At 38.7% G+C, this 27,119-nt stretch overlaps 1 protein-coding gene across 1 annotated transcript in view; it reads right to left on the bottom strand.

Annotated features, from left to right (window-relative positions):
- Positions 1-27,119, bottom strand: part of RORB (RAR related orphan receptor B) — a 321,322-nt gene that overhangs the window by 94,921 nt on the left and 199,282 nt on the right. The window contains exon 2 of the mRNA XM_089691078.1: positions 711-796. Coding sequence (XP_089547204.1) covers positions 711-796 — 86 coding nt within the window. The remainder of the gene's footprint in view (positions 1-710; positions 797-27,119) is intronic.

Raw genomic sequence — 27,119 nt, 5'->3', positions numbered from 1 at the left:
ACCTTTCGTATCACTTTAAAGCTCAACTTCAGTCCTTTTGTTTCTTGTCTAGAGCTGGAAAGGGTTAGAACCTCTGACAGGTTGTCAATGCCTTCTGTGTTACTGTTGGGGAGATTTTCCCCTATTTTCTGTCAGGACAGAAAATGATGGGAAATCTACAAAGGTGTTTACAGCGCAGCCCCAAAACAAATATTATCAGAACACCAGTGGAATATTATAATTCAGTAGAGTATTTTTGCCTACATAAAAATAATTATACATAAGTACTAATTTTACATGTGTTAAGAGATACTTGGCACTTCATTTCATACAGCTAAAGTCTGGCTCTTGCTCCTGTTTGGTCAGTGAGGCCATGATAGTTCCTGACTAGCTAAGAAGTGTAGGTGGCAAGGGGCGTGAACTTACCTTCTGAAGCTGAAGATCGGGTTTTGCTAAAAAAAATGCAGCAAGCTTTTGGGGGCTCCTAGGATATGGCAAAGTATCTGAAAGTATGTACAGACAGCTGTTGCTGCCTGGCTTTTAAACCTACAATAATTTAAGTAGGTTTAAAATGAAGATGGGCACTCCAATTCATGTTGCTTTTCATTTTATAAATAGGATGGTATGTGATGAATATGATGAGCATTATTATAAGAAACAGTAAAAGTAGTAGCAAATAATACATTTAATTACTATCCATCTATGATTCCTTCTCCAGCTTCTCCTCTTACCTTGCAGCCTTCACAAGTGATGACACCGTAGTGAATTCCTGAAGATTTATCTCCACAAATTTTGCATGGTATCACTTCAATTTGTGCTGAAAAATAGAGAAGAGACAGCTCAGCTGACAGAGCATTTTCTTATTTAGCTTCCCCTATCCCTGGTCAATGACTAAAGCAGCAGAGTTAGATGATTAAAAAGCAAATGCAACATTTATTATTTTGAAGTGGCAAAGGGATCTTAGTTTTAAGCTTCTCACCAAATACATAATTTAATAGCAATATCCAATATTTGCCTGCTCTAAAACCCAGCACAAATATTTTCCTAATCCCTTTGCAATTAAAGTAAACATGTAATGCAACTTGATGTGTATTTTTGATGTTAATGCTTTGCTCTGGATGAATGTTTATATCAGTAAAATAGTTTACACTATTATTGACTTGTTTTTCGTAATAACAGTCATTGGAAAGGAAAACAAACAGCGCTTAAAATAATGCAATCAGTGTCCAATTCATCTTCCCTGTATTAAAATCAAGAGGGATTATTTCACTATGAACAATGTAATGTTGTACTATAGAGTTCTGCCTCACAACAGCCTCCTGCATTCTGTCTGTGGATTGCACCCGTATGGATACTTGAACATAGCGATTGTGTTCTTGCCTGAGAGGCATTTATGCTTTGTGTCAAAGCAGGACAATTGCAGAGACGTGAAACTAAAAACTCCTGTTATTAATTGTACAAGGTGAAAAGAAGCTATTGCTTTCCTAGAAACATCTTGAATTACTGTAACTAACACTCTCAGTACCAAGTTTCCTTTGCAGTGTTAATGAGAGTCACAGTCTCTAACATTTCCTTCACAATGCATGTCTAATCGTGTAGGATTGCAGCGTTTTCAGTGGTCTTGAACCATGCTGTCAACAATTCCGTTTACTTTTTTGCCTGCACCTTGCTGGAGGAAAGACGACGTGGAACTACATCCCTAACACATATTAGTTTTGTTTAGAAAATATCTAACAGCAACATGTGAAGCGTGCATATACAAACAATGTAAACAGTAAGTCAATTGAAAGCATTTGTTTTCTTACCAGGGACTGAAAACCCTTATATTTTTTTATATTTTGTAGTAAATAAAAGTCTGCGTGATTTGTAATAAACAAAGGCCCGTGGTTCTTAAAGCTCAACTCCAGGCAAAAAAGACATTTAAATAGTGCATTATGCATCAGTTACAAATCTCGATTCCAAACACCTCTTCCTAAGCCATCCTGCAATGTAATTGATCAAAGTCATCGTTTCCTTTATGAGCCAAGCTAATTTCCTGCGCTAGGGACCAGACATTTTTGTACTTCTACCTCCACTCTACCTATAGAATGTGTCCAGATCATGCACACTGTGATGGAGACACACGAAGGACCCCAGGAAGTAAAGAAGAGAGAATTGTCATTTGATCATGGCTTCAGGTAAGTAAAATGGGACTTAGGATCTTTCATACCAACGGTTAGTTAGAAGGGGGGTAGAAGGGACAGATGGGGAGTTGCTAATATCCTAGCGTTGGGCTTTAAAGTGGAACTAAACCTAATTTTTCAAAAACTGCAAGTAGACAATCTTTTTATTGCAGATGCTCTGTTTCTTCTACAATAGAAACTTACCTGCTTGTTCACAGTTTTCTACCGAATGTACACTGGGCTATGCATACACAGAACAGTGTGCATTTCTGGCACACGTCAGCTGTGTCGAAATGACTGACTCCTGTGTGCATGCACAGGATGGTGTCATCCCCTGACGGCCAATTAGGAGGCAGAAAAAACAGCACTCGGGAATAAGATAACCAGCGAGGGATGTAACTGCCACATTGCTAGAAGGTGGAGGGGAGTATCTTTGGGAGTTTAGTCTGCCCATACTCGTGCATTCAAAAACTTTTGTTTCAGGATGAGGAAAATTCAAAGGAGCAGGACAGAAACTTTATTTCCAACAAATTTCCAATGGTGAATCTGTTTTTTGTTTGAGAAATTGCATTCATTCCAAAATTGAATGCTAAAAGCAAACAAAATTTTGAAAAACATTCATCAAGTCATTGAAAGTACCGATAAGAATTTTCGTTGAAATGTTTTTTTGAAGAAGTGCTCAGGTTATTCATTATTGACATTGGATTGTATCCGTAAAGCCTCTGCATGTGCATGCACTTCTATGGTCCACCTGCATGCATCTCCGAGGTGAATTCACACGCAGCAGACAGCGGGTCTGATGACCCATCTGAATGATTCCTTTTAGGAATACATTTCATTCAGCCTAGGTTCACACTATAGCAGATTGGGCAATGGCATGTTATTTGGACGGAAATTGCAATGCAATCCTGTTCAAATCACATGCAATTCTTTGCAGTGCGATTGGAGCCCGTTCATTTTGTATGGTCACACGCATGAAAAAGGTACAAGCATCTTTTTTGTTTACACACATGTGATCCAATTCTTGCAATTGCCCAGTGTTTTGCAACCTGTTTTGGGGTGCCATTAATTTAACATTTACACTGGTGGCAGATCACATGAACAGAGCGCAATTTCAATGCAGTGTGGAAAAGGCTCAGAATTTGCTACTTTTCCCACACCAACTATATGCGATCCGGGGATCAGACATTTTAACATGTGTTCTGCAAAACAGAGAAGTGCATGTGGACACAAGCAGTTCTATGAATCCTATAAGCAGCAGGAAGTGGGGCAAGGGTTACCTCTGGCTTCAGCCCAATAGGGTCAGGACTTTTGTGACCTTGTAAGAAGCCATCTACACATACCATTATACCCATAACATAATAAGTAACTAAGCAGATGGGATATATTGTATATAATTTTATTATAAATAATGATTCATGAATTGATGTACCTAATTAGTTGGTTTTAATTGTGTAGGCTTTCTTGTGAAAGATACAGTATAAACTAGCCTTATACAGCTATATTTTATTGGCCTAAGTCTAAATCTTCAACATGAATCATGGGGTAAGAGTTCTCCTAAAGCCTGCCAGTAGCTGTCCTGACAACTGTCTGACCAAATACACTGTCTCAAATCTTGGGTGCAAAACAGTATTAAATGGCAGAACCATGCAGGACTGGAATTGAAGCAACTAAAGGACACTGTAATTTGGTACTATTATGTACACTCAGATGCTTAGTGACAGTATGTGAGGTCTAAACAGTTTAGAGGCCAACAAATGTCAGGTGCTCTCTTACCTCCTAACTCAAGGGGAAATAAATAAAGCTACGCGTTACGCCACAGGGTCACGTGGCTTCATCAGGGGGAAAACAATTGATGAAGCCAAGTGACCCTGTGGCGTAACGCGTAGGGGAGGGGCTCTGACGTCACGCCGCCGCGGTGGACGAGCGGCGCTTACAAACACAGGATCTGGGCATATATCAGCTGAACACAGCATTGCTGTATATAATGTGAGTGGTGATTTTACTTACTAATAAATAGGCTAAGCCTCACAAAGGATAAGGCACTATCTGTGGCTCTTTTTTACATGGTTTACTGGGAGGAGGAAATATCATCTTAACCATGCTTAAAGAAACCTATGGAGGCTAAAGTGTGGAAGGAGGGAGACCTCTGGTGGCAGAAATAAGGCAACCCACAATATGGATGGAAACAAGCATATAAAGTGAAGATTCCCACCTTGTCCTGACAGGACAAAAAGTGTGTTTAGCCAGCTTGTCTGGCTAACAAGGAGGTGAGCGCACACCTATCCATAGAGCACGGGGAGTGTGGCACAATACACCTCACTTGTCACTGAAATATTATAGAAGCACAAAGAGGACTTTTTATAAAACTGTTTTAAATATTGGATGAACATTATTTTGAAATGCACTACATGTTGCACTGGTTTGAAGCACAGTAATTTTGTTCACGTTATTATTTGAATTATCACTAGTATATGAGTTGTTGAGTTTATTATGGAGCGCGGCACGTATATGTATATGTAGATACATATAATGATTTATGTTTATGTTTTTGCACAGATAATGAGTATTGTGTAAAGTGTTGATGCACCATTAGCTATATATGATTCTAGTTATTTATTTATAAACGTTAAGGGGAGTATCACATTTTGGCTCACGAGTATTAATTGTATTTTCTTTCATTAACATGATTTTTTTTCCTTTTAGCTTCGTACAGATTTTTAGGAAGGTATAATTACCGTATTTTTCGCCGTATAAGATGCACTTTTTCTTCCCCAAAACTGGGGGGGAAATGTCAGTGCGTCTTATGGAGCGAATATGGAGCGGCCGGTCCGGTATTTCCACCACGGCCGTGTCAGAATACCGGGCCGGCCGCTCAGCTCTGCAGCGGGACCTTACCTGTTCCTCTATCCAGCGGCGCGCTGTCTTCCCGGCTTCTGTAGTGTGGGCACTGGGCATGACAGCCGGGTGCCAAGTGCGCATGCGCAAGAAGCGGTGCTTTTTGTGAATGGTAAGGCGGTACCTGGGACACATGACAGATCCCAGAAGCCGCCGGACCAATCACAAAGCGCAAGTGCTTCTCGCTCATGCGCACTGGGCACCCGGCTGTCATGCCGAGCGCCATTACAGAAGCCGGGAAGACAGCACGCGGCTGGATCGAGGAACAGGTAAGATGAAACAAAAACTCTGTGGAAGTAAGAGCGGGTACCTGTCAAATTCAGGTACCCGCTCCCCACCTCCCCAAAGGTCAGCAGTCATCTGTACTGTCCGCAGTCTCTGGTCATCCCTGTGCTGTCCGCAGTCTCTGGTCATCCCTGTGCTGTCCGCAGTCTCTGGTCATCCCTGTGCTGTCCGCAGTCTCTGGTCATCCCTGTGCTGTCCGCAGTCTCTGGTCATCTCCTGTACTGTGTCTGCAGTCCATTAGTTCAGAATTTTTTTTTCCTGTTTTCTGCCTCTAAAACCTAGGTGCGTCTTATGGTCAGGTGCGTCTTATACGGCGAAAAATACGGTACATTTACTTCATTATGCATTAAGTGCTATTAATTAAATATGTTGTAGCTGTAGCTTGGTGCATCTATAACTTAAAGAACTATAATGTGGCTGTGCATAGACTTGTTATATGTGAATGTGTCTTACGAGCTGACAGAGGCTGAACACCTCTAGTCTTGCCCTATAAAGGAGAATCTGACATAGAAAGACACACATGGATGCCCCCATAAATCAGAGATGACTTTAAGGTTGTCGCACTGCAATACGGTAAGGAGTATGAATATCAGATATAATGAGGGAGAACACACAGGATAGTATTATGAAAGAGTAAAACCAAAACAATAGAAAGGCATGTAAGGGATAATAAATTAAACATATCCTAAGCGATGAAGAGCAAATTAGCTACTGCTGAAACAAATTCAGTAAATAAGTTGCTTATGTTAATGAGCTGTTGCTCTAACCAATCAATTCTTTATGGTGTCATGAAAAGCCTTTGTTTATGCCAGTTTCTTTCTGCCAATAGATGCTTCAGTCTGATGGCCAGCATCATTCAATTTCTTTCTTCTGAGCCCATGTCATTCTGGATCCACCCAGGCCTATGACTGGACAGTGAAAGGAGAACAAGCAATGAGCTCATCTCTCTGTCACTCTGCTCACTCTATCAGAATTAATCTTGTCAGCACATAAATTGATTGGCTCCTTGTGCTGCTTCTTCCTTTCACACTCTAACCCTGCTGTACAAAGACCAGACTGACACCAGATTAAATTTAGATACTTACACTGCTTGCATTTAAGCTGAACTCTGGGAATATGACAAAATTAACCCCCCCGCACTGTAAGTAGCTAGGAGTAAGGAGTATTTCTCCTCTTCTGTGCACACTTAGACTAAGTAAACAGCTCTTCCATTTTGCTGCATGAAAATACATGTCAAGTAGAAACCCCATTCTTTCCTATGTCACCGGTTCACATGTACATGCTGCAGTTTAGTGTGAAATACAAGTTGAAACTATGACCCTATTCACACTTAGCCTGCTTTCACAGTACTGTGGTATGGTCTTTCCGCATCGCAGGCGCCTCACAGCTTACCTGTGTTTAGAGTAGGTTAGTTGCTATTTCCCACAGAGTTATATTGTGTCCCGCGCAGGGGCGGACTGACAACTCAAGGGGCCCCCGGGCAATAGGAGATCATGGGGCCCCTGTGTCCTTGCCCAAACTCAAAAAAGCCTATGAAAAAGGTACCAGGGGCATCTCATGGGGCCCCCTACTGACCCCGGGCCCTCGGTCAGTGCCTGAGTTTCCAAATGGTCAGTCTGCCCCTGGTCCCGCGTGTTTGGTGTGCTTTATGAAAATGCACCAAAGATGCAGCATGCAATTTTGGTGCACTTAAAGGAAGTGCACCAAACACATAGTAGGAAAAGCTATGGGAAAACGCAGCTAACCCGCTACAAACACATGGGTAAGCTGTGCTGCACCTGTAGTGCAGGAAATCTGCATCTCAGTAGTGTGAAAATGCCCTTACATATGATTACAGAACTACATTCATTTAAGTCTTTTTTTTCTGCTTAGTGTTCATTGTTAACCCTTGTAAATATGGAGGCCCTAACTGCAAATTCTATGCTTTAAAAGAAATTAAAGTTTGACTGCACATTTGGTAAGCAGTACATAGTTTTCTTCTTAAGTATATAACATGCTTAAACATGATATAGATGTCAACAGTAAAATGGAGACAGGACATCCATCTTTGTGAAGCCTAACACACTAACTTTCTGAATACATATACATTCAGCAACTGACCATGAAATGTCTTACTGTTTAAGTAAATGCATTGGATAGTAATGTCCTTGATATATATGTCAAAATTTTATATTAATAATAATGAAAGAACTCCTGGTATTGCATAAAATATTCTCAAGTTGCATGAACATGTAAGCTATCTGTTATTTATATATCCTAAGCGACACATATGTTGTATTAGAACCTTTTTCTGATTTGCCAAGATAGTGGTAATAGCTGTGAGAACAGGCCTGCATGTACTGCCTGGAGGAGAATGGTCAGATTGTACAGAGGCCCTCTCTTGCATGTTAATCTTTCATGCCAAAAGCAGAGTAAAGAGCCATCCACTACTCCAGGGACACAGGTAGGGAGGAGGGAAGAACATATCATGCCCGACCAAGCATAATCCTTACAATGCTCCCTAAAGGTAATGATTTGTAAATATGACTGCTGAAGACTAAACTTAATAATACAAGGTAACTACATTTCTGCTGTGTTTTACATGCACTTTGTGAATGACAATAAATCCTATTTAATACTTTTAATTTGTTATTGCCCAAACATATTCTGCAGTGCTTTATCAATGACCTTTGGTCCTGCCCAGGAGGAGCTAACAACCCAACGTCCCAATAACACACACACACAGACACACACACACAAAACATATATAAACTGTATATGAAAATTAACACACCCAACCAAGCCAATAATCATACCAGTCTTTTTTGAGTCATGAAAATAAGTGTTTAAGCTATTTACTGTGAAAGGAGATGAGCAAGTCGAATAAGTACGAAGACATTGATAACATTAATTCTGCTTTGTTTTGTCCATTTTACCTTGAAATCCCCTTATTTAAACTAAAACACATACTAAAAACTTTAAAATTGGTCAAAGGAAACAATTTCTAGTTTTCCGCACATAGCTGTATGTTTGTTCTGCTGATACTGCACCACACTTTCCCTAAAGAGATTAGGATTCTAATCCCAAATATTATACTGCGCAGCCCATCTTATATTTGAGCTCATCAGATCCAGTATCCTGCATGTAATCTCCAGGAGCATTACCTAGTGTTTATATAAGCTGCTGCTGTTTGAGCAATGATGACTGAGCTCTTTCAATACACTCAGACAAAAAGAAACAAGACGTGCTTATACCACTGTATATATGACGTACATGTAGTACTGGGTACTTGAATGTGAGAGCTAAGCCTGAGTGTCCTTTTTAATCAATAAACTCCTCAAGCAGACATCAATTTAAAAGGGTGATAACATTCTTAATGTACTGATCAACCAGGCAGTAATCTCATCGCTAAAAATTCATCATCTACCTGCCACTCTCTTCAAGTAGGCAATATCAGTTAGACCAGCCATACAAGGCACAATTCTCACTTGTACTGCAAACAGCTCAAGCATTAGAAGCAATAACAACTTTATGCTTAAGAAAGGTACGCAAGCAAAAATACATGTTATTGAGGATTGCTTCTTGGCTCAAGCTGAGAGTAAAAATCATATCAGGTAAAACGATATGCTATTTTAGATAAAGGTGAGGTAAATGTCAAATTAGAGATGAGAAAACCCCTTAAATTGGGACAAACCAGTCAATCTGTACAAATAAGTTTGCATAGTACCCTGATCATGTTGGCATGTCACTCCTGGCAAAGAAAAATGTGCAGCAACCTTTATACCAGGGATCCTTTACTCCAAGGTAGCATAGACTTCTACCTTTCTTTCCCTATGTAATCATTATTTTTAAAAATTTTAGGGGGTTTTATGGCAACAATCCTCAGATCAAGTGGAATACTAATAGGGGCTAAGCAAGATATACACTTTGCACTTAGTGAACTGGTTAATGTTGAACTCCAAGCAGATATAAAAGCCACACTTTAATTTGCTTTTTCATTCATTGCTAAATCATGAAATTTATTTTTTTTTATAAATGAAACTATTGCAAGCATCTGAATTTTATGTGGCATTAGCAACCTGCAAACCCCTTTACAGCAGCACTCAGACTACAAGAGGAAAAGCCAATCTGTTGTGCTGCATGTGAATATGCTGACAAGAAACATACTGATAGAAGGAAAGAGTGAACAGAGAGTTGACCTCATCACCCTGTGGCTGCTCATTTACTGATTTTCGCTCACTATCTCACCTCTATATCTTATCTCACTTTGATACAACTGTCCACTCTTCAATACCCCTGCACAGTTTTGTATTCAACATGCAGAAGTGAACAAAAATGCTAAATATATGAAGTTAGGGGCAGACCTAACCCACCTGTCTCCACTTTATACTGAAATTCCAGTTTTAGACTGACTGACATAATAATAAACAACTGCAATCTCAGTAAACTTTTCAAACAAAGTTACTAACATTTAAAAGAGAAGTATGGGCTTGTAAAAAAGAGAAAAAAATTTAGACCGCGTTCACATATGTGCAGAGCCAGTATTAGTGCGATTTGTAAAAGAAGTCAGGTGCGGTTTCGTTCAGCGGTTACACTGTGAATTTTTAAAGTGTTTTACATTTGAAATCGCACCTGAACTGGACTGATCGTGCCTGACTCTTTTTAAAATTGCACTGCGGCTCCATATGCTCCATAGAAAGCCAGTATGGATCACAGGTCATGTGAATCAGATGCGGTCCAAAACACATCCAATTCGCATACAGGTGAACCGAGGCTTATACTCACCTAGTTGGATGCAGCATCGATCCGATGCTGCATCTGTCCCCTGCCAGGTCTAAGACTGAGAATCAAGTGGTCAAAGACTGCTGATTGCTCAGTTCTCAGCCTCCATTGAGCAGAAAGCCAGGGACTGTCAGTCTCTGGCTTTTTGCTCTGCCCCACTGACACTCACTGGAGCACCAGGCTGTGCAAGGGGGCACGAGCCATTGGATCAGTCTCCCAACGACTCGCTGAGAGGCTGAGCCAGCTGCCTGTTCAGGCATCTGGGCGGATCGTGACCATATGGTCCGGCTCCCTGATGTCAGCCGACGTCAGGCTTTATTATTATTATACAGGATTTATATAGCGCCAACAGTTTATGCTGCGCTTTACAACATAAGGGCAGACAGTACAATTACAATACAATTTAATACAGGAGGGCCATGCTCATTAGAGCTTACAATAAAAAAGGAAGGGACTTGCTTGCTTCAAAACAGATCACAGGAGTGCAGAACTAACAGCACTCCTGTGATCCCCATTGTTTGCATATACTGCTCCTTTAAGACTGGTTTACTAACCCTTATTCTAGCATGCTGTTTGATACACTGCACACACTATGTACTACTTTCACAAAAGACACAAGTGGTAAAGTTGTCAGCTGCATATGCTAATTGTAATGTCTAATTCATACAATAAAAAGGCACTATTGATAAATGCCACATCTGTGTGTACTGAAATGTTGCCATCTTTGCCTAGTAATACAGTTACAAATAATATATAAACGTGTACAGTGCACACAAATGGGTTTCCTGACAAGTACATATGATTAGTATCATGCAAAACTGGTTCTTAATTAAATGATTCTTTGAAGTGTGTATTGTTAAATATAAAAGAAAACATCATCTGCAAATTACTTTAGGAATACTTCAAAGTAAATTCATAAGGATGGATAGTAAGAGGCAATATGTGTCTCATTTACTCAGTATATCATGTGTTTGTAGCTATTGTATGGGCTAAGGGGAATTTCTGCCATTGAGTGTTGCTTACAGTTATCATTTGTAAGTAAATAGGCCACATGATACTGTGACCTATGGTAGTAGATTCTCTCTGAGTTGGAAAGATCAAGTGACTGAATCAGATCATTTCCTTTGGTAACATCATTATAATTTAACTGTAAAGGAAACACCGTATATACTGTAGCTGTGTCCAGCACAGTCTCCTGTTACAGCAACCGTGTCTGTGTTTACTATAAAAACTTTCACATGGCTTGATAGCCATACTGATTTGAAGGCAGACAAGGGGTGCACCCTCATAACATTAATGGGGTTGGGGTGGAATATGTGATACAACCAAGAAAGAATTCATGCACAGGCACATAGCTGTGCAATCATTATCATTTATCCCCCAGTCTTCAAGTCCTGATTTCTATTATGCCTGCTTGGGCCATCTTTAAATCACTGCTGTTCACATGCCAGTCCAGTCAGCCAGCACCATACTATCACTTCTCCCCTTGTTCCTACAGAGTCAGCCTGTCCCAGATTAGAAACATAAATATCTCTGTAGGCACAAAAGAAAGTCATACTATAACTGTAGCTACTAGGAGACAAAAAAGAACACTATAACACCAACTATGCCTTTGATTAGCTTTCTGTACAACATTGACGCTTGTATGAAAACTCTTAACCATTTGTGGGCTATCTGACGATTTTAAAGAGAACCTGTCAGGACAGGAATATGAGTGAAAGTATTGCTGACTTGTATTTCATGATACAATATCCAGGAATGTCATATTGTCTTTCCTTAACTGTTTAGTGGGCTACTGATGAGGGGCAAGCATGTGAGATGTTGGGACACTAGACTTGTTTACTCATTCCAAGTCAGTGACCCACTAAGTTGTGAAGCACAAGATAATGATGACAGCCCTGGAATTTGCACTTTTGAATCTGAAGTCAAAATGTTACCTTTATGCTGCCTTCATAGTTGTTGTATATACTGTCCTGAGTGTCTTTCTTCCAGTGCTATATGGGTTAACATCAGCTACTGCTAGGATGAAGAGTTACACCACTTGCTCGCCCCCTTCTGCCCTCTCCTTCATTTAGAGACCATCTACTATTCTCTCACAATGCAGCACATTCTGATGACAGAGATCCTGTCATTCATCTTCTCCTCATCCAATCACAGAACGCAATACATAGAGAGATAATTATAGTGGATAAATGTATACTATATGCAGATCAGACCTATGAAATAACTTCAAATTATTTATTTCACTATCTCAAGGCAAGCAGTATTTTCATTTTAGTGACTTTATTTGGTTGATAGCAGTGACTGGGAAAGGGCTCTAGGCATATTGAGACACCCAGAAATCATGGTGCCATGGCCTTAAAACTCTCATTTGCAGCAGAAAACTTTGCAACCTCTTTGACAGGGTCTGTTTAGTCCATCAGGTTACCAGTTTCATACTGTGGTATAACTGAAAACAAAAATGGATTCTTTAATGGTATCAACATTCATAGCAGAAAATCTGGGAAGTCTGTAATGAACTTCAGTCTGTACTGAAGTCTATACTGTGAAAACATATTATATATAAGCACCATCTAGATTCCTTGCTAAAGCAAGCATAAAAAAATAATTTGCTGGTTTATTACAAGTTTATGCTGAAAATAATGTTATAATAATTATATTAGTGTCATCACCATAATCATCATTATTATCAATACTATGGATATGATTTACTGAAACTGGAGAGTGCAACACTTGGTGCAGCTCTGCATAGAAACCAATCAGCTTCCAGGTATTTTTAGAAAAACAAGCTGAAGTTAGAAGCTGATTGGCTACCATGCACAGCTACACCAGATTGTGCGCTCTCCATTTTTACTAAATCAACCTCTATAACACTAATATTAAATTAACAACCAGTTTTGCCATAGAATTATGCTAACATTTATAAACCAGTAGTTTGCCTTACATCCTGATAAAACAAGTATGCAGTACATAGTAAAGTGATATTACTGTATATAAAATCATATTTAATGGAAACACAGTTACTGTTAAGGGCTATCTGTTTCTAACTGAAAAGTTTCCCCAAATCCAGGATTTACAAAGAACATACATGCTATTTATTACTTCTGCTCTATGGTGTCTGTGGTCTGCTGTAGGGCTCATGCACATAGAATTTAGAAGGCACAAATGTTTTCTAGTGTAATGTTAGCCTTGTTTTTCCCCATAAAAACAATATACCGTACATATCACTTCTGAATAATAAGTAACACATTATTTCTAAATTAATAGGTTCATAGCTGACATCTGAAAAAGGATTAAAACCTGCCCTCCATTAAACATTCAGTCTAACATAAAAATGAGTTTCGTATTTCTAATAAACTGAAATATGTAACACATTGTTAGTGAACCTAATTAATAAGAGATTGGGTATGATCTGCTGTATCTCAACAGCCAATGGAAATGCACCTTTGAGCAGCCTAACATGCGCATTGATTAGGATAACGCATACCACTCCCCTTTTCACTGTATTCTGAGAAATTGTTACAAGTGATGTCTGTTACTATTTGACACTTTTACACTCTTTATTCAAAGACTACAACATGATGACTATCAATATGGCACCAACAGATACCTGCCAATGTACAGAATGTCATTTATGTAGATAGATGAATTGGGTAGAATAAAAACCCTGCATCTCTCAGTTATTCTAATGATCATTGAACTAATCTACACAGCTAATCTAGCTCACACTATAACATAACACTATGTGCATTGATTAACAGTATTAAACAACAGTTGGTATAACACTGACACTCACCAATCACATCTGATTTCAGCCTGAGATGGTTCTCACACATTCTGTGTTGATAAAAACCTGAAAAGTAAATATTATTCCCTTAACTATCCAACCTGCACAATGCACCAGTAGTCTTTGAGACTGCATTAATGAGATTAAAGGAGAGGGATGTCAGAGGCATAGAGTGTTCCATTCCATTACGTAACGATGACTGACAGCACAGGAAGAAAGAAGTCACTGGATTATTTTTTCACCAAAATGATCTGAATGACTGATTTCCTTTGCTCTCTGGTTAATTACAATGTTTCAACGTGTTCATATTAATTGCACTGATTGCCACTATGAAAAATAGATTGACAGATAGATAGATAGATAGATAACTAACTGAGTTTGCATATAATTCACTGAAATATTCTCCAGTTAAGCACTGCTTGCTGGACAGAAGAGATTACACTTAGCTATATTACACTAACAGGATTTATTCACAACCTAGAAATTATAATTGGCAATAACAAAAAAAAAAAATTGGCAATAACTTTTTTTTTTTAGTTTTGATTATAGGAGGGCGGGTTAAAACCTCAATCAAGTTTTTCAAGGTTGTAATGTTTTCCAGTGATAGGAAGTAAAGGGAAATCTCTTAAACATTACTTCAAGCAATACAAAACCTCTTTTTAGGAGTGTGTGTAGCACTAATGGGAAAATTCAAACTGGAGCTCCAACCAAAAGGGGAAGTTCCCCTTTAAGGACTCCTTCCCCCCTCCTCTTTCAAATAGGGCACTTTTGGTCTGGGAGGAACGGGTACCTTATTTTAACGTATATTTCCCTCCCCCCTCCCTACCAGAAGTCTTTTGGGACACATGACAGGTCCCAAAAAAAGGGGACCATTCACAATGCACATGCGGCTGAGATGCCACATGCTGTCACAACAGGGTGCCTACAGTTAAGATGCCGGAACCAGAGACAGAAGATGAGTGATGAAAACATCTGGGGTGAGCACATTGCTGGATCGTGGGACAGGTGAGTGGCTATTTGTTAAAAGTCAGCAGCTACAGTTTTTGTAGCTGCTGACATTTCATTTTTACACAGGAGACTGGAGCTCTGCTTTAATTTGAATTTCTGACAGGTCACCAGAACAAGAATTAAGGAACTATACACCCAGGAGGACAAATAAATAAAAAATAAAACAACAAATATTTTTTACTCTTCTCACTTTAAAAAAAAAAGAAACATTTTAGATTGCATTTTGCTGGAATACCTTGGCAAAAAACGCTTCCCTAACATTTACTATCATATATAAACTCACTTACTATTATGAACTTTTAGAAGTCATTATATCATTCTTCTATCATGGTTAAAAATTATTTTAAAGTAGAACTACAGGCAAAACTTTTTTTTTAAGCTTTGGATAAAAGAAGGGAGGGTTATAACCCCTATTAGATGTTTTTCCACCTGTGTCCCATCAGGGAGATTAACTTTAACTTCTTGTCCCATGGCCAAAACAGGAAATGAGAAGAAATCCCTCCAAAGTGAGGGAATCCATGGTTGTCACCAGAACTATTGCCAGTATAGAAAGGTATCCCCTTTACTGCTGTTCTGGGGACAACCCAAAATTTGCGATTTTCTTTCACTTTCACTGTCAATGATAACGGTAAATAAACGGTAAGTAAACAGGACATGTAGAGAGAGAAATCTCCCTAATGGGGTACAGAAAAAAAAAATCTAATAGGCGCTCAAATCCCTCCTCACTCTATCCAAAACTAAAAAAAGTGTTGCCTTTATACTTCAACCTGGCTTTTCTCAACATTTTCAACACAGAGAAACTCTTGTACTAAATGTTCAGTCTCAGGGAACCCCTGCTAAAAATTACTATATCTACAACTCACGATACATTAGTGGATGGTCAGTGGAAAGAATGTTCCTTACACTTGTGGATATTGGTAAGAATTGGTGTCAGTGGTGTTACTCAAGGAACCCCTGGAAACCTCTGTAGGAACCGCAGAGTTCCATGGAACCCTGGTTGAGAAACCCTGCTTTAATGGTGGGACATACTTCAAGTTAATTTGACAGCCATTGTATCCCACAGACAGATTGCTAATTGTCAAAATTTGACTAAATCAAAAGCAGTGGTATAGACATCCATATAAAACCAGGTGAAAGAAAGCAAAACAACACACTAGCACAGCTATGTAGTGGGCCACAATTTGCTAAAATTTTGTCTCTGAAAATGTTCCTTATCACAAATCAACATACTAGACCCGCAATTTAAGCAAGGGCAGGCAGAGGTGTCTATACTCATCCATCTTAGTCTATCCATCTTTGGAGATGTTCCAGATTTTTTAGAGACTTGAAATCTTATTTTATATAAACATTATATATTCCTGGACTGAAGAGTTTCAGACTAAAATCACAAGAAATGGTGAACCCTGTCCAGCTGTCTTTGCTTGACCAGGGGGAAGGGATAATCTTAAGAAAAAACAATTCAATAAAAATATTAAAAATATTGAAAATATGTGAATAATAAAATGTGCAAACAAATTGTATACGGCCTAGGAATATGCTACTGTGGGGCTGCGAAGGCCAGGAACTTTACAATAAACATGGAAAGAGTTACAGTGAATGTTTTTGAGTGATCACATCAAAAACTATGTAATAGATTTCCTGTAGCTGTTTTTGCCAGATTTTATTCAGGGGTGAGTTAGTCCCTCCTGCCACTGTATCACAAGCACAACTGCTATTCTCTTCACTATTCTCCAGCGTTTTATGCAAGTTGTGCCCAACATCTCGTCAGATACAACGGACTAAAAGTGATGGGTGATCCATGTACTCAAATGGCACTTTTAAGTGCAGCAAATGCAGCTAATACCCATACATTTTGGATGATGTAATGTAATTTTGTCTATATTTCACCATTGGCATTTTGTCTTATGTTTGTATATTTGATGTTGTTTCAATGCATAGTCTTTTATATAGGTAAAACCAAAAGAAAGTTTTGCAGTAAGATATGTGACCACAGCTATTTAACAGAAAACTGAACGTTCTCTCTCCAGTAGTCATGTGCAAATGAAGCATAGCTATGACACCACCTACATAAAGTTTATTTTTATTTCACATACATGAAGACTCCAGGGGTGGGAACAGAGATGAAATTATCTTTAGACAAAAGAGCCATTGGATATATTTGCTAACGGCAACACAAAACCACCAGATTTACCCCTTTTACTGCCATGGATGCATACCATATCGGTTTGCAACAGGGGTTTTACTCACACGCCTGGCAGCTGCAGCCACCAGAAGTGTGTAAATCTGAGACCTATCAGATGGATGTGATCTGGTGGCTGTGTAGCCAGCAGATCACTTCCACACACCCGTTTCTATGCCCCACTCCCCCACAAGATCCTGACAGGTTTTCTGGGCTCCTTGCATCAGCAGATTTGAAACCAACATTGCAGGTGCTGCCAGGTAGAGGGGAGGACAACCAGGGAACAACTGTTGCTGATCTTCCCTTCCTGTTACTGAGTCGGAAGCGATGTGTAAAATATTACTTCTGCACCTCGGTGTTATTTTGCCCAGCCAGTATGGTTGGGAAAGAAACCAATTCAGTGTGATATGCACAGTATTAGTTTCATTGGAGGACAGGTGAGAAATCAGGCTTTTAGACCCCTGATGTCTCATTAAAGAGAACCTGTCACCAAAAAAAATATCATAACCTAGGGGACATTTTGTTCTCTAGGTGATGATAAAAAGTTTAGTAAAAAAAAATTTAGAAAGTGTAAAATATTAAAGTTACACCCAAGCACTTAAAAATCCTCCCCCCATACACACGCGTACGAATGTAAATGCATGTGTTGGGGGCACCTTTGCATGAAAATGTCAATTAAGCTACACGCTACATGTCACTGTGGGTCAAGAGCTATAATTCTAGACCCAGTATTCACGATTAAGTTTAAACTGATGATTTGTAGGGGCTTTTAAAGTGTCACCCATAGAAAATATATAATAAAGGGTACCGAAGTGTGTCGCCGTTTCCCGGGAGTGTGCAATTTTAAGGCTTGACATGTTGGGTATTTATTTTCTCAGTACAACCTCATTTTTTGTATTTTACTACAAATGTGGTAATATATTGTTTTTGTGCCCTAAAATTTGGTTATTTTTTACAGAAATTTTGCATTTCAAAAACTGTTGTGCTAATATTGTGTGACATGAAAAATGTGAACAAACTATTTTGTTCTCTAAGGTTTCTGCTTTCAGAAAATATGTAATGCTTGGGGGTTTTATGTAACCTTCAGACCCAAAATTATTTTTTAAACATGTGTGAAAAATGCAAGATCGGCTCTAGCAGTGACATGCAGATTGTGGGATCTGAGAAATGCACTGAATGTCACCCAGATCCTATCACTTAAGTACTTAATTGGAATACTTAAAATGCTGACTAATGGGGTGTTGAAGGTAGTTTCTGTGGAAATATGTAGCCATCATTGATTATCTACTGTTATGCTGTAAAAATTGTGAACAGGGGCCAGACACCCTCTACTCTGTTTTTTGCCTTTCAATTTTTTTTTTAGAAATTATTGTAGTACATGTTAATATTAATAATAAAATCCTTTTATGTCTGCATTTTTTAAATATATTATATATTTATGTATAATATATATTATATATTTAGATATTTTAGAAAAGTCCACTATATTTGGCCCCTAGATGAAGCTGACGATACAGGAATTAAAAAATGATGGTGACATTTCATTCAGCTTGCACAAATGTTTCTGATATTCGTGCAACACATGTTTTATTAATAAACTCCTTAGAGTACTTCAACATTTTTTCCCCATTTAACCTCCAGCCGATTTCTTTACCCAATGCTTCAAAACTGAAAGGCCCTTGAAAGCTTTTTATTTTTCCTAAATCTTTATTTTTATTACACTGCCAAAATGTCTAATACAAACCAGAATACAATGCCACATTTTATGATATATGGTATTCTACATTTCCTCTTTGAATGAAACAATTTTTTGCTTGTGATAACTTTTTAATATCTTAATGTTTAAAAAACAAAAACAAAAAATAAAATGCAAACATTTACCCTATTTTAGTGACCTGTGCATTCATCAATCCAATAACTATAGTAAAGCTTAATTTTAATCTGCTTATATTTTGCAAAGGTATTTTCATTAACTACTTTGTTTTAAACCCAATAACAACATCACTGAGTATTTGCACTTTTCTATGCAGTGTAGACAGAGCATGTCTGCGGGAAGGGACTAGGAGACAGCTATACAAGGCTTCCTAAAATATTACAGTATCTTGGCCTGATACTTTTCGTAGCCTCCCTAGCAGTCTGATGATGTCAGTATTTCTGTGCTCAAAGCGGTACATTTATTTGCATGGAAATATGAAGTTTTTTTATTGTAGGCTTGTAATTTTTAGGAATAACTCACTGAAATCTGTCCGAACAAGAGTCTAGTTAACATCCCAGGTATGTTAAAATTTGAAACACGAAATCATAAATTATAATTTAATAAATAATCATAAAAAATAATAATATAATAATAATACATTTAATTCAATAATATAATCAAACCAAAAACACTGAAATTTGAAATATAGCGCACATCACTGAGCTTAGTCGTAAAATCATTTTCAGTGTCTGATGAGGAATTTCCCCACGAATCATTATCACTCAATTCTGCAAGTGGTTCTAATTTACTATCGCTGTTCTCTAGCTGGACTAAAACCGCTTTTGACCTAAAGGGACGCTTTTTGGACGCCATGGACGTTTCTCAGTTTCAAGGCAGAAAGAACAGTAAAAATGCAGGCAGGGCACAGGACAAAGCACTCGGGACAAAATGTATGTGAAATGGTTTGATACAGTAATATTTTACTATGTGGTTTTATTGTATTTAGTGAATGTCACTTTTTGACACTTTTAAATTTCCCGCCATTTCCATCCCCGTACGTCCTGACATTGCAGGGAGCGGAACCCGGAAAACAGATGCCAACATTGGCCGGAGAACATTGCCAGGGCGCTGCAGGGGGGACATCGTGGGAGCAATGCTGCAGGGTATTGCCGAGTGTAGCTCGGGGTTACCGCTTGTGGTGCTGAAACTTTACCCCGAGCTACACTTGGGAATACTTCCAGGGAGGTTAAAAGAGCTCTGAAACAAGCAGAGGGCTGTCTGCAGTTAGTTATGTGAATATCAAAATTGATGAGCGGACGTCATTCTGGTGGAGTAGGTGTTCCTAGGCAGACTGTATTTGCATGAAGAATGCCCAAGGTAATACCTTCATGTGATACTGAGATTCCATGATTGAACTAACTGAAATGCCTGAATGACAGGAGGGATACAACCAGCATGGAGAGAAAAGGGCTAGAAAATGCTGGACATCCTACTGCCAGAAAATTAGGTGGGCTCTGGCTGATCTGCTGCAGCTTCTAATGCATTCTCTGAGAAGCTGTGAAAAAGAGAGGCTGTACAACTGAGCAATACTGAAAGTAAACATGAACTTCATATTTAATAAAATAATTAAATACACATTAAAAGGACTGCGCTTATAATACGTTGCATCTACTCATGATGAAAAAAATACGGCTGTTTCATCGAGAACCGTTGAAAACACATTTGATCATTTAATCATTACCACCAAAAAAAATCCCTTTTTGAAATAAATTAAGATATGACAAAAATACAAAACCTTTCCCTGTTCTTCTCTGACTAGTTCAATGATTTTTGCATTGCCTGCTCATAGGAGAAATTAGGAAAAAAAAATTTCAAATAAAGCATCCAAGTTGTTCCTAAATAATTTATTGTGCCTGCTGTTAACAGGAACTAGATAGTGAAACTGAAGTGAAGAGAACTGCGCAGGCTTCATATATATTTTAAGCGCAGAGCACTCTCACCAAAGAAAAATGAAGAAGATGGATTTGGTGGGATGCATACTTCAATATGTGAGGTTGTTAACAAAAGTGAAATGCCACAATAAATAACGCCTTTAAACATGACGTGTAACTCTTTCACCTCTGGGAACTTGGTAATGCACTTAAATGATATCCCACCCTAGCATGATTTATGAATGAATTTTCATTTTTTCGGTAGACGGGACAGTTTTAATCTTTTAACACAAGAAAGCCCACGTTTTTATGCAGAAAGTATGTTATTTTAGGCAACTTTACCTGAAAACAAAGAAGCCTCCCATCAGTCTCTAGTAAAGTGACTAATTATCTTTTACTGGTGCCACTATAAACAAAGGATAATTTACATACACTGGCCACACAGATATGAGCATGTTAGAATTGTTACACTAGGATCCCCCTAGGAGTTAGTAGAGTTGAGTTACTAAAAACAAATAGGTTGTCAACTTTGTAAGGAAAGTTGCACAGTGCTGGGGAATTGTCCCCTGAGCTTAGTGAGCGTGGTTCAGTTTGGTTTTGCAAAGAATACCCAATTATGTGCAAGGAAAAAGAAGAGTATGTTGCTTGGACTTGATTGGATGATGGAAGTCAGCAGAGCTTCACCTCATTCACTAAGCTCTAGGGATATTTCTTTTGCCAACTGCAACTTTCCTTGTAAAGTGAATAGTATATTGCCCTTTAGTAAATCAACCCAATGTGTTTCTTATTGATGCTTGGTGATTAAAGTACTTTCAGTGCATTGTCCTTTAAATGTACTGGTCAAAGGGACAAAGTTAATAAAATTGAGTTGTAATTGTAAAAATACATGCTAGAGTTTTTTGGGGGGAGGGTTTATTAAAAATACACCTGAACTGTTCAAACAAGATACAGGATTGATTTGCCATAACAGACAATACGATCAGTGGCATCTACAGCCACAACTCATGCACCACTCAGTCAGGTGGACCATCATAGCAGAGGGCAGTGGTTTGCAATATGTTTCAATGGCAATACCCCTTTTATCAAGCCTCTGAGGCATGAGAGAGGGGGTGTTGCCCTTGGAACACATTGCTGCTCACTCCCCTCCCCTGTAACGGTCTGCCTGACTAAGAGGTGCACGGGTTGTGAACATAGACACTGCCATTTGTCAGCTGGGGAGTGGGTCTGCAATTACAGTACTGAGGCTTACTCCATCTGACCATCAGAGCTTTTTCTTTTGGCAGCTGCTGTATTCCATCCCAGAACCCTGATCTTAACACAGGTATTTTACACAAGTGATGCTATTTTTTTCAATAAATGGATTGATGGTTTTACTTATGCTAGTGCCCTTGCTGTTATTGTATTTCTACATATAAAGAGATTATATAAGGACTTATAAAATAAATGTGGTATGAGTGAGAGGGGTGCCTCAGCATATACATTTCTTCCTGCAAATATATCCTACAGAAGAAAACTGGGAACTGTCATTCTTTCTTTCTTACCTAACATGGCTAAAAACATACAGCTATTAGCAGCACAGCAAATGCGCTATGTTTACTTTTGTACAATGTATTATTTATTGCAGGGGTAGAAAACTTGTCACTCCAGCTGTCGTGGAACTACAAGTCCCATGAGGCAAGACTCTGTATGACTCCCAGAGGCAAAGGTACAATGGGATTTGTAGTTTCACCACAGTTGGAGTGCTGAGGTTTCCTACACTGATTTAAGGTATAGTGGTCTTTTAAAGCTAAATTTATGGCAAACATACAAATTAAAATAATGTATTTCTAAATACAGCTAATGTAAATGTCTGGAATTTAATATCAGCTTCTTGCAATACCCTGTACTGCAGTGCTCAAACTGGGGAAGGGTCGGCAATCTGAGTTAGTCAGGCTCTGCTGCATCCACATGTGCTGAACAGGAAGAAAGATGACTTCACCAATCTCCTGCTGTTCAACAATTGTTTAGTCACAGGCTGGGGCAGGGAGCTGACTAAACTGTATTGCTTAACTGTTAGAGGGAATTGCAGAACTATGGCCAAAAAATGCAAGATAAAATTAGCAGCCCATTAAAACACAGAATAACAGAACAAGCTTTAGCTACAATAAGCAGCATCAGTCTAGGAATTTTCCCCACAGTACCTATTTCTGCTTCTAAATGGCCCCACTCTGATAACCAGCATCATTCAGCCCACTTCCTCTGAGTCCAGGTTTTCTTAAACGAGTGAAACAGGAGGCTCCGGACTGTTGCACTTCCGAAGATCCACTTTATTGAAGGCAAAAAATATGAAATGACAGGTGGTTGTCAGATGGAGCAGGGGACAAACAGATAAACGCGCTCCATGCTTCTAGCAGCGCTTAATCATTAGGGGTAATGTTTAAGTGCTGCTAGAAGCATAAAACGCATTTACCTGTTTGTCCCCTGCTCCATCTGTCAACCACCTGTCATTTGTTTTATTTGTGTTCAATAAAGTGGATCTTTGAAAGTGCAGCAGTCCGAAGCCTCCTGTCTCCCAGTGCACAGCACGTGAGCTGGCACCTGATCAGTGTGTGTGGGGATGATTAAAAGCAATGGGAGGCTGCTGACTCTCACAGCCTAGCACAATCACTGGCATGTAATCGCTCATGCAGCGGTCACATGTGAATGATTGGCCCTGGACACAGGAGATCTGCATTCAGGGCCAATCACAAGTATGCGATTGCTGCATGCGCAATTACATGTGAGTGGACACAATTAGCTGTGAGAGCCGGGAGCCTCCCTTTGCTTTCAAAGGGGCTGCCTCTCACAGCTTAGTGCATGTATAATTACAGGAAAGGTACATTCACAAATGTGAATGTACCCTAAACATTGAATAAGAAGCACAGTGCTGAGCTCATCTCTCTATCATTCTGCTACCTCCTATTAGCATACTTCTATCAGCACGAGCTGACTGGCTACTTGTGTTGCTACTATTACTCACGCTCCAGCTCTGTTGTACAAAGACCACAAAAGGCTGATGCCAGGTAAAATTCAGGTACTTATACTGATTTATTTATTACAGGTACTTATATAGTGCAGTCAATTTACGCAGCGCTTCACATACATATATTGTACATTCGCATCAGTCCCTAACCCTCAAGGGGCGTACAATCTAAGGTCCCTAACTCACATTCATACATACACATACTAGGGACAATTTAGACAGGTGCCAATTAACCTACCAGCATGTCTTTGGAGTGTGGGAGGAACCGGAGTACCCAGAGGAAACCCACACAGTCACAGGGAGGACATGCAAACTCCAGGCAGGTGGTGCCGTGGTCGGGATTTGAACCAGTGACCCTAGTACTGCCAGGCAGAAGTGCTAACCATTTAGCCACTGTGCTGCCCACTGATTGCACTTAAAATAGATTCATGATATATTAATGATTACAGAGTTGCATTCTTTTGTGCCTTTTAAATCTGCCCAGAGTCCAGCTTTAAATATTGCCCTTTGTTGCTCCTTGCATGTCTTAGATTAGTTAGCAGCAATCAAAACTAAACATGCAGCAAACTATAGAAGGCAAGTTAATACATTATCACAATTGTAATTTATATGCTGTTATTTGTGATAGCAATTGTACTACAAAAATTCTTAATACGTTTGTTCTTGGAAACAGGAGACTGGCACTGGAAGTACTCAGCGTGAAGCTCCTGGCACCAAGAGCAAATAAGAAATCTTTACACCCTTAAAGTAAAAAGAAAAAAAAAAAGAAAATGTAGAATGGTCCATACTAAAGCAACCACCTACAAATCACGTAACCCTTCTCTATTTGAACACTAATAACTAATGTTACTTAAATACCCCTCCAGCACCCACGCTTACATGTAGCTCCTCTCAACACTTAACCTAACCTTTAAAAGGATGCTTTAATACCTAACCCCCCTCTGCAAGGCTCAAATTCAATTCTACATCATACTCACCTCACCTTGTCCTGCATCAGAAGCCCCTGTGCCGAAAGAATGCAAGTCCCATGCTGAATTCATGCAGTGTCAATATCCTGGCACAAGCAGAAACTACTAAGATTGAATTATGTTACTTTTCAGTATTTTCCCAAATTCAAGGGCATCCAACATGTGATAAGGAAAAGAAAACGTGCTGTTTAAGACCTTTGTGTCCTAGATCTTGTAAAATTCTCCAAATAGACAAAAACTCTTTGGAGCACTGCCAACCACCTACCGGCAACATTTTACCACTTATATATTATGACAATGTCTTTAAAATGTACATACTTTGTTTTACAATTTCCAGATATGTTGGATAGAGAAAAGAAAATGATTAAACAAATGTTAAAAATATTTTCAACTCTCTGCTTGACAGAGTGGTCTCATTTTAGATTAAATATAAGTTACTAAGCAGGCTAAAACATATAAAATATTCTTAGTTTTTGGTGTGCCTTTGAAGACTGGCATTTTTTAAAAGAAAGCTGTGCACTATTTAGCCCTTTTACTCTACTTTTTTCCTGTCCTTTGTAGATAATACCATTGCATAGACTTCCAACCCTTTAGAATGACAGACGTTTTCATAAGCGTACACTGCACAAGGAAGAAAAGAGGTTGGTGTCAGAGAATAAAAGAGACTAGGTCCTTTGGCCTGATGTTCATGTTACCCAAAATAACAGTGGATAACAGGGGAGGAAGCTCAAATATTATTTGAGGTGGGCAAAGTGTGTTCACTGCTTTGATGCTTTCTGTGGCTTCATACCTTTCATTTGTGTGGTTTTCTAACTGAAATCACTTTTTTTGGAACTAGGATAAGATATAGGAGAGCAAAGTATCATTTTAAAGTCTTCTTTTGATGTACATTGGCTCTGCATGAGACATCTATTTGAATTACTTGCATAATTGCAAGAACAAAACAATGTAGCTAAACCTGATGACTTCAGTTGGTGGTCATATACTATTTACTTTATATTATTTGATTCGTGTTATATTAACATATTTAATTTTCTACTTTTAACCTGAAAGTTTTATATATTGGTTGATCATTAAACCTTAGCTTTTTACGTCCTACTTCCATGTAACTTGTACAAGCATTGGTGTTTTTAAACTTATTTAAATGAAAAATGCCCAGTAAATGTGTTAAAGTTTCTATACATTCTATATGAAAAGTTAAAATAATTGATGTTACTCAAAAGGGGCAGAATGGCAGGTATTGTGAGCATGATGGGATTCCGGGGGTTCAACCCCTGCTGCCTGTCAATGCTATTAAGGGAATTATTACACCAGCAGGTCCTATGCAGAGTCATCAATGCCTTCAACAGACTTTGGTTTCTGGAGCTTGCATCAACCTCATTGAAGAAGGAACTACAATGAGTTTGCAGAAGATGAATCCTGCAGTATTTTATCTGTGGATAAAATGGTAGCTACAGTATATTCTATAGGCAATCACTGCTGTAAATAAAATTTAGCCAGTAGTTCCTTTTCTATATCAAGTACACATGAATGTTAGAAGAGTCAGCAACTATACATTTGACAAATTCCTAAATTATCCCCAGTCATTGTCAAATTCAAGCATACCTTTAATTGACATAAGCACATAGCCATGTTTAGAGGGAAACTGTTTGTGATGTTATTCAGGTGGCAAATATATTACTCACTTTTGCTCTAAAAGGAATGTGAAGGTGGCCGCATGCACTACAGACTGATTGCAAAATCTTTTTACAATCTTCATGACATTTATCAGCAACTATATAGTTGTTAATAATATACTGTATCTTATCACGTAGTCCCTAGCACTACACTGCTTGTGTAAAAACTAAAGAAGGCTGCACAATAAGTTGGTTATACGGATGGGCAGTACTAAGTTAATACAGAAATTAAGCAATCATAACAATTTTAAGGTTGTATAGGGCAAGAGAGCACTGCTGCAAATCGTACAAGCACCTACCAAGCACATAATCCCGATGTTTTATCTAGTACTAATTTCATCAAATTGATCTATATGCTTTTACATGATTTTGCAACACTTTACAGAGTGCACAGAAATATTAACATCGGCCCCATGTTTACAGAAGCAAAAAATGTAATATTCCTATCTCAAGCTTGCATACAAGCATGTACTAGGGCCACTTTTGGGTGAAAGCTAATCAAACTTTCATTGCTATTTGGAGAGAAAATGGAGCTCAAAGAAGACATGGTACCACTATTACGTTTTGGAAAAAAAGAATACATTATTTTTGCCCCAGAAAAGACTCAGTTCTCTAAACTATAATTGTTTTGCTGAAATGGTCTGTATATTCAGCAACGAGGGTCAATGAGAAACCTTAAAATAACAAATGGCTGAATATAACAATGGTTGAGGCAAATTTTTGACAGTGAAATGTCTTCAGTGAATTAGCCTAATATATCTTAGCCTTGTGTTTAAATGCAGGTAACA

This window comes from Staurois parvus, unplaced genomic scaffold (assembly GCF_062004578.1).
Source record: "Staurois parvus isolate SC_StPar_1 unplaced genomic scaffold, SC_StPar_1.0 ptg000549l, whole genome shotgun sequence".
Classification (NCBI taxonomy): Eukaryota; Metazoa; Chordata; class Amphibia; order Anura; family Ranidae; genus Staurois; species Staurois parvus.
This window is presented reverse-complemented; position numbering and strand designations above follow the sequence as displayed.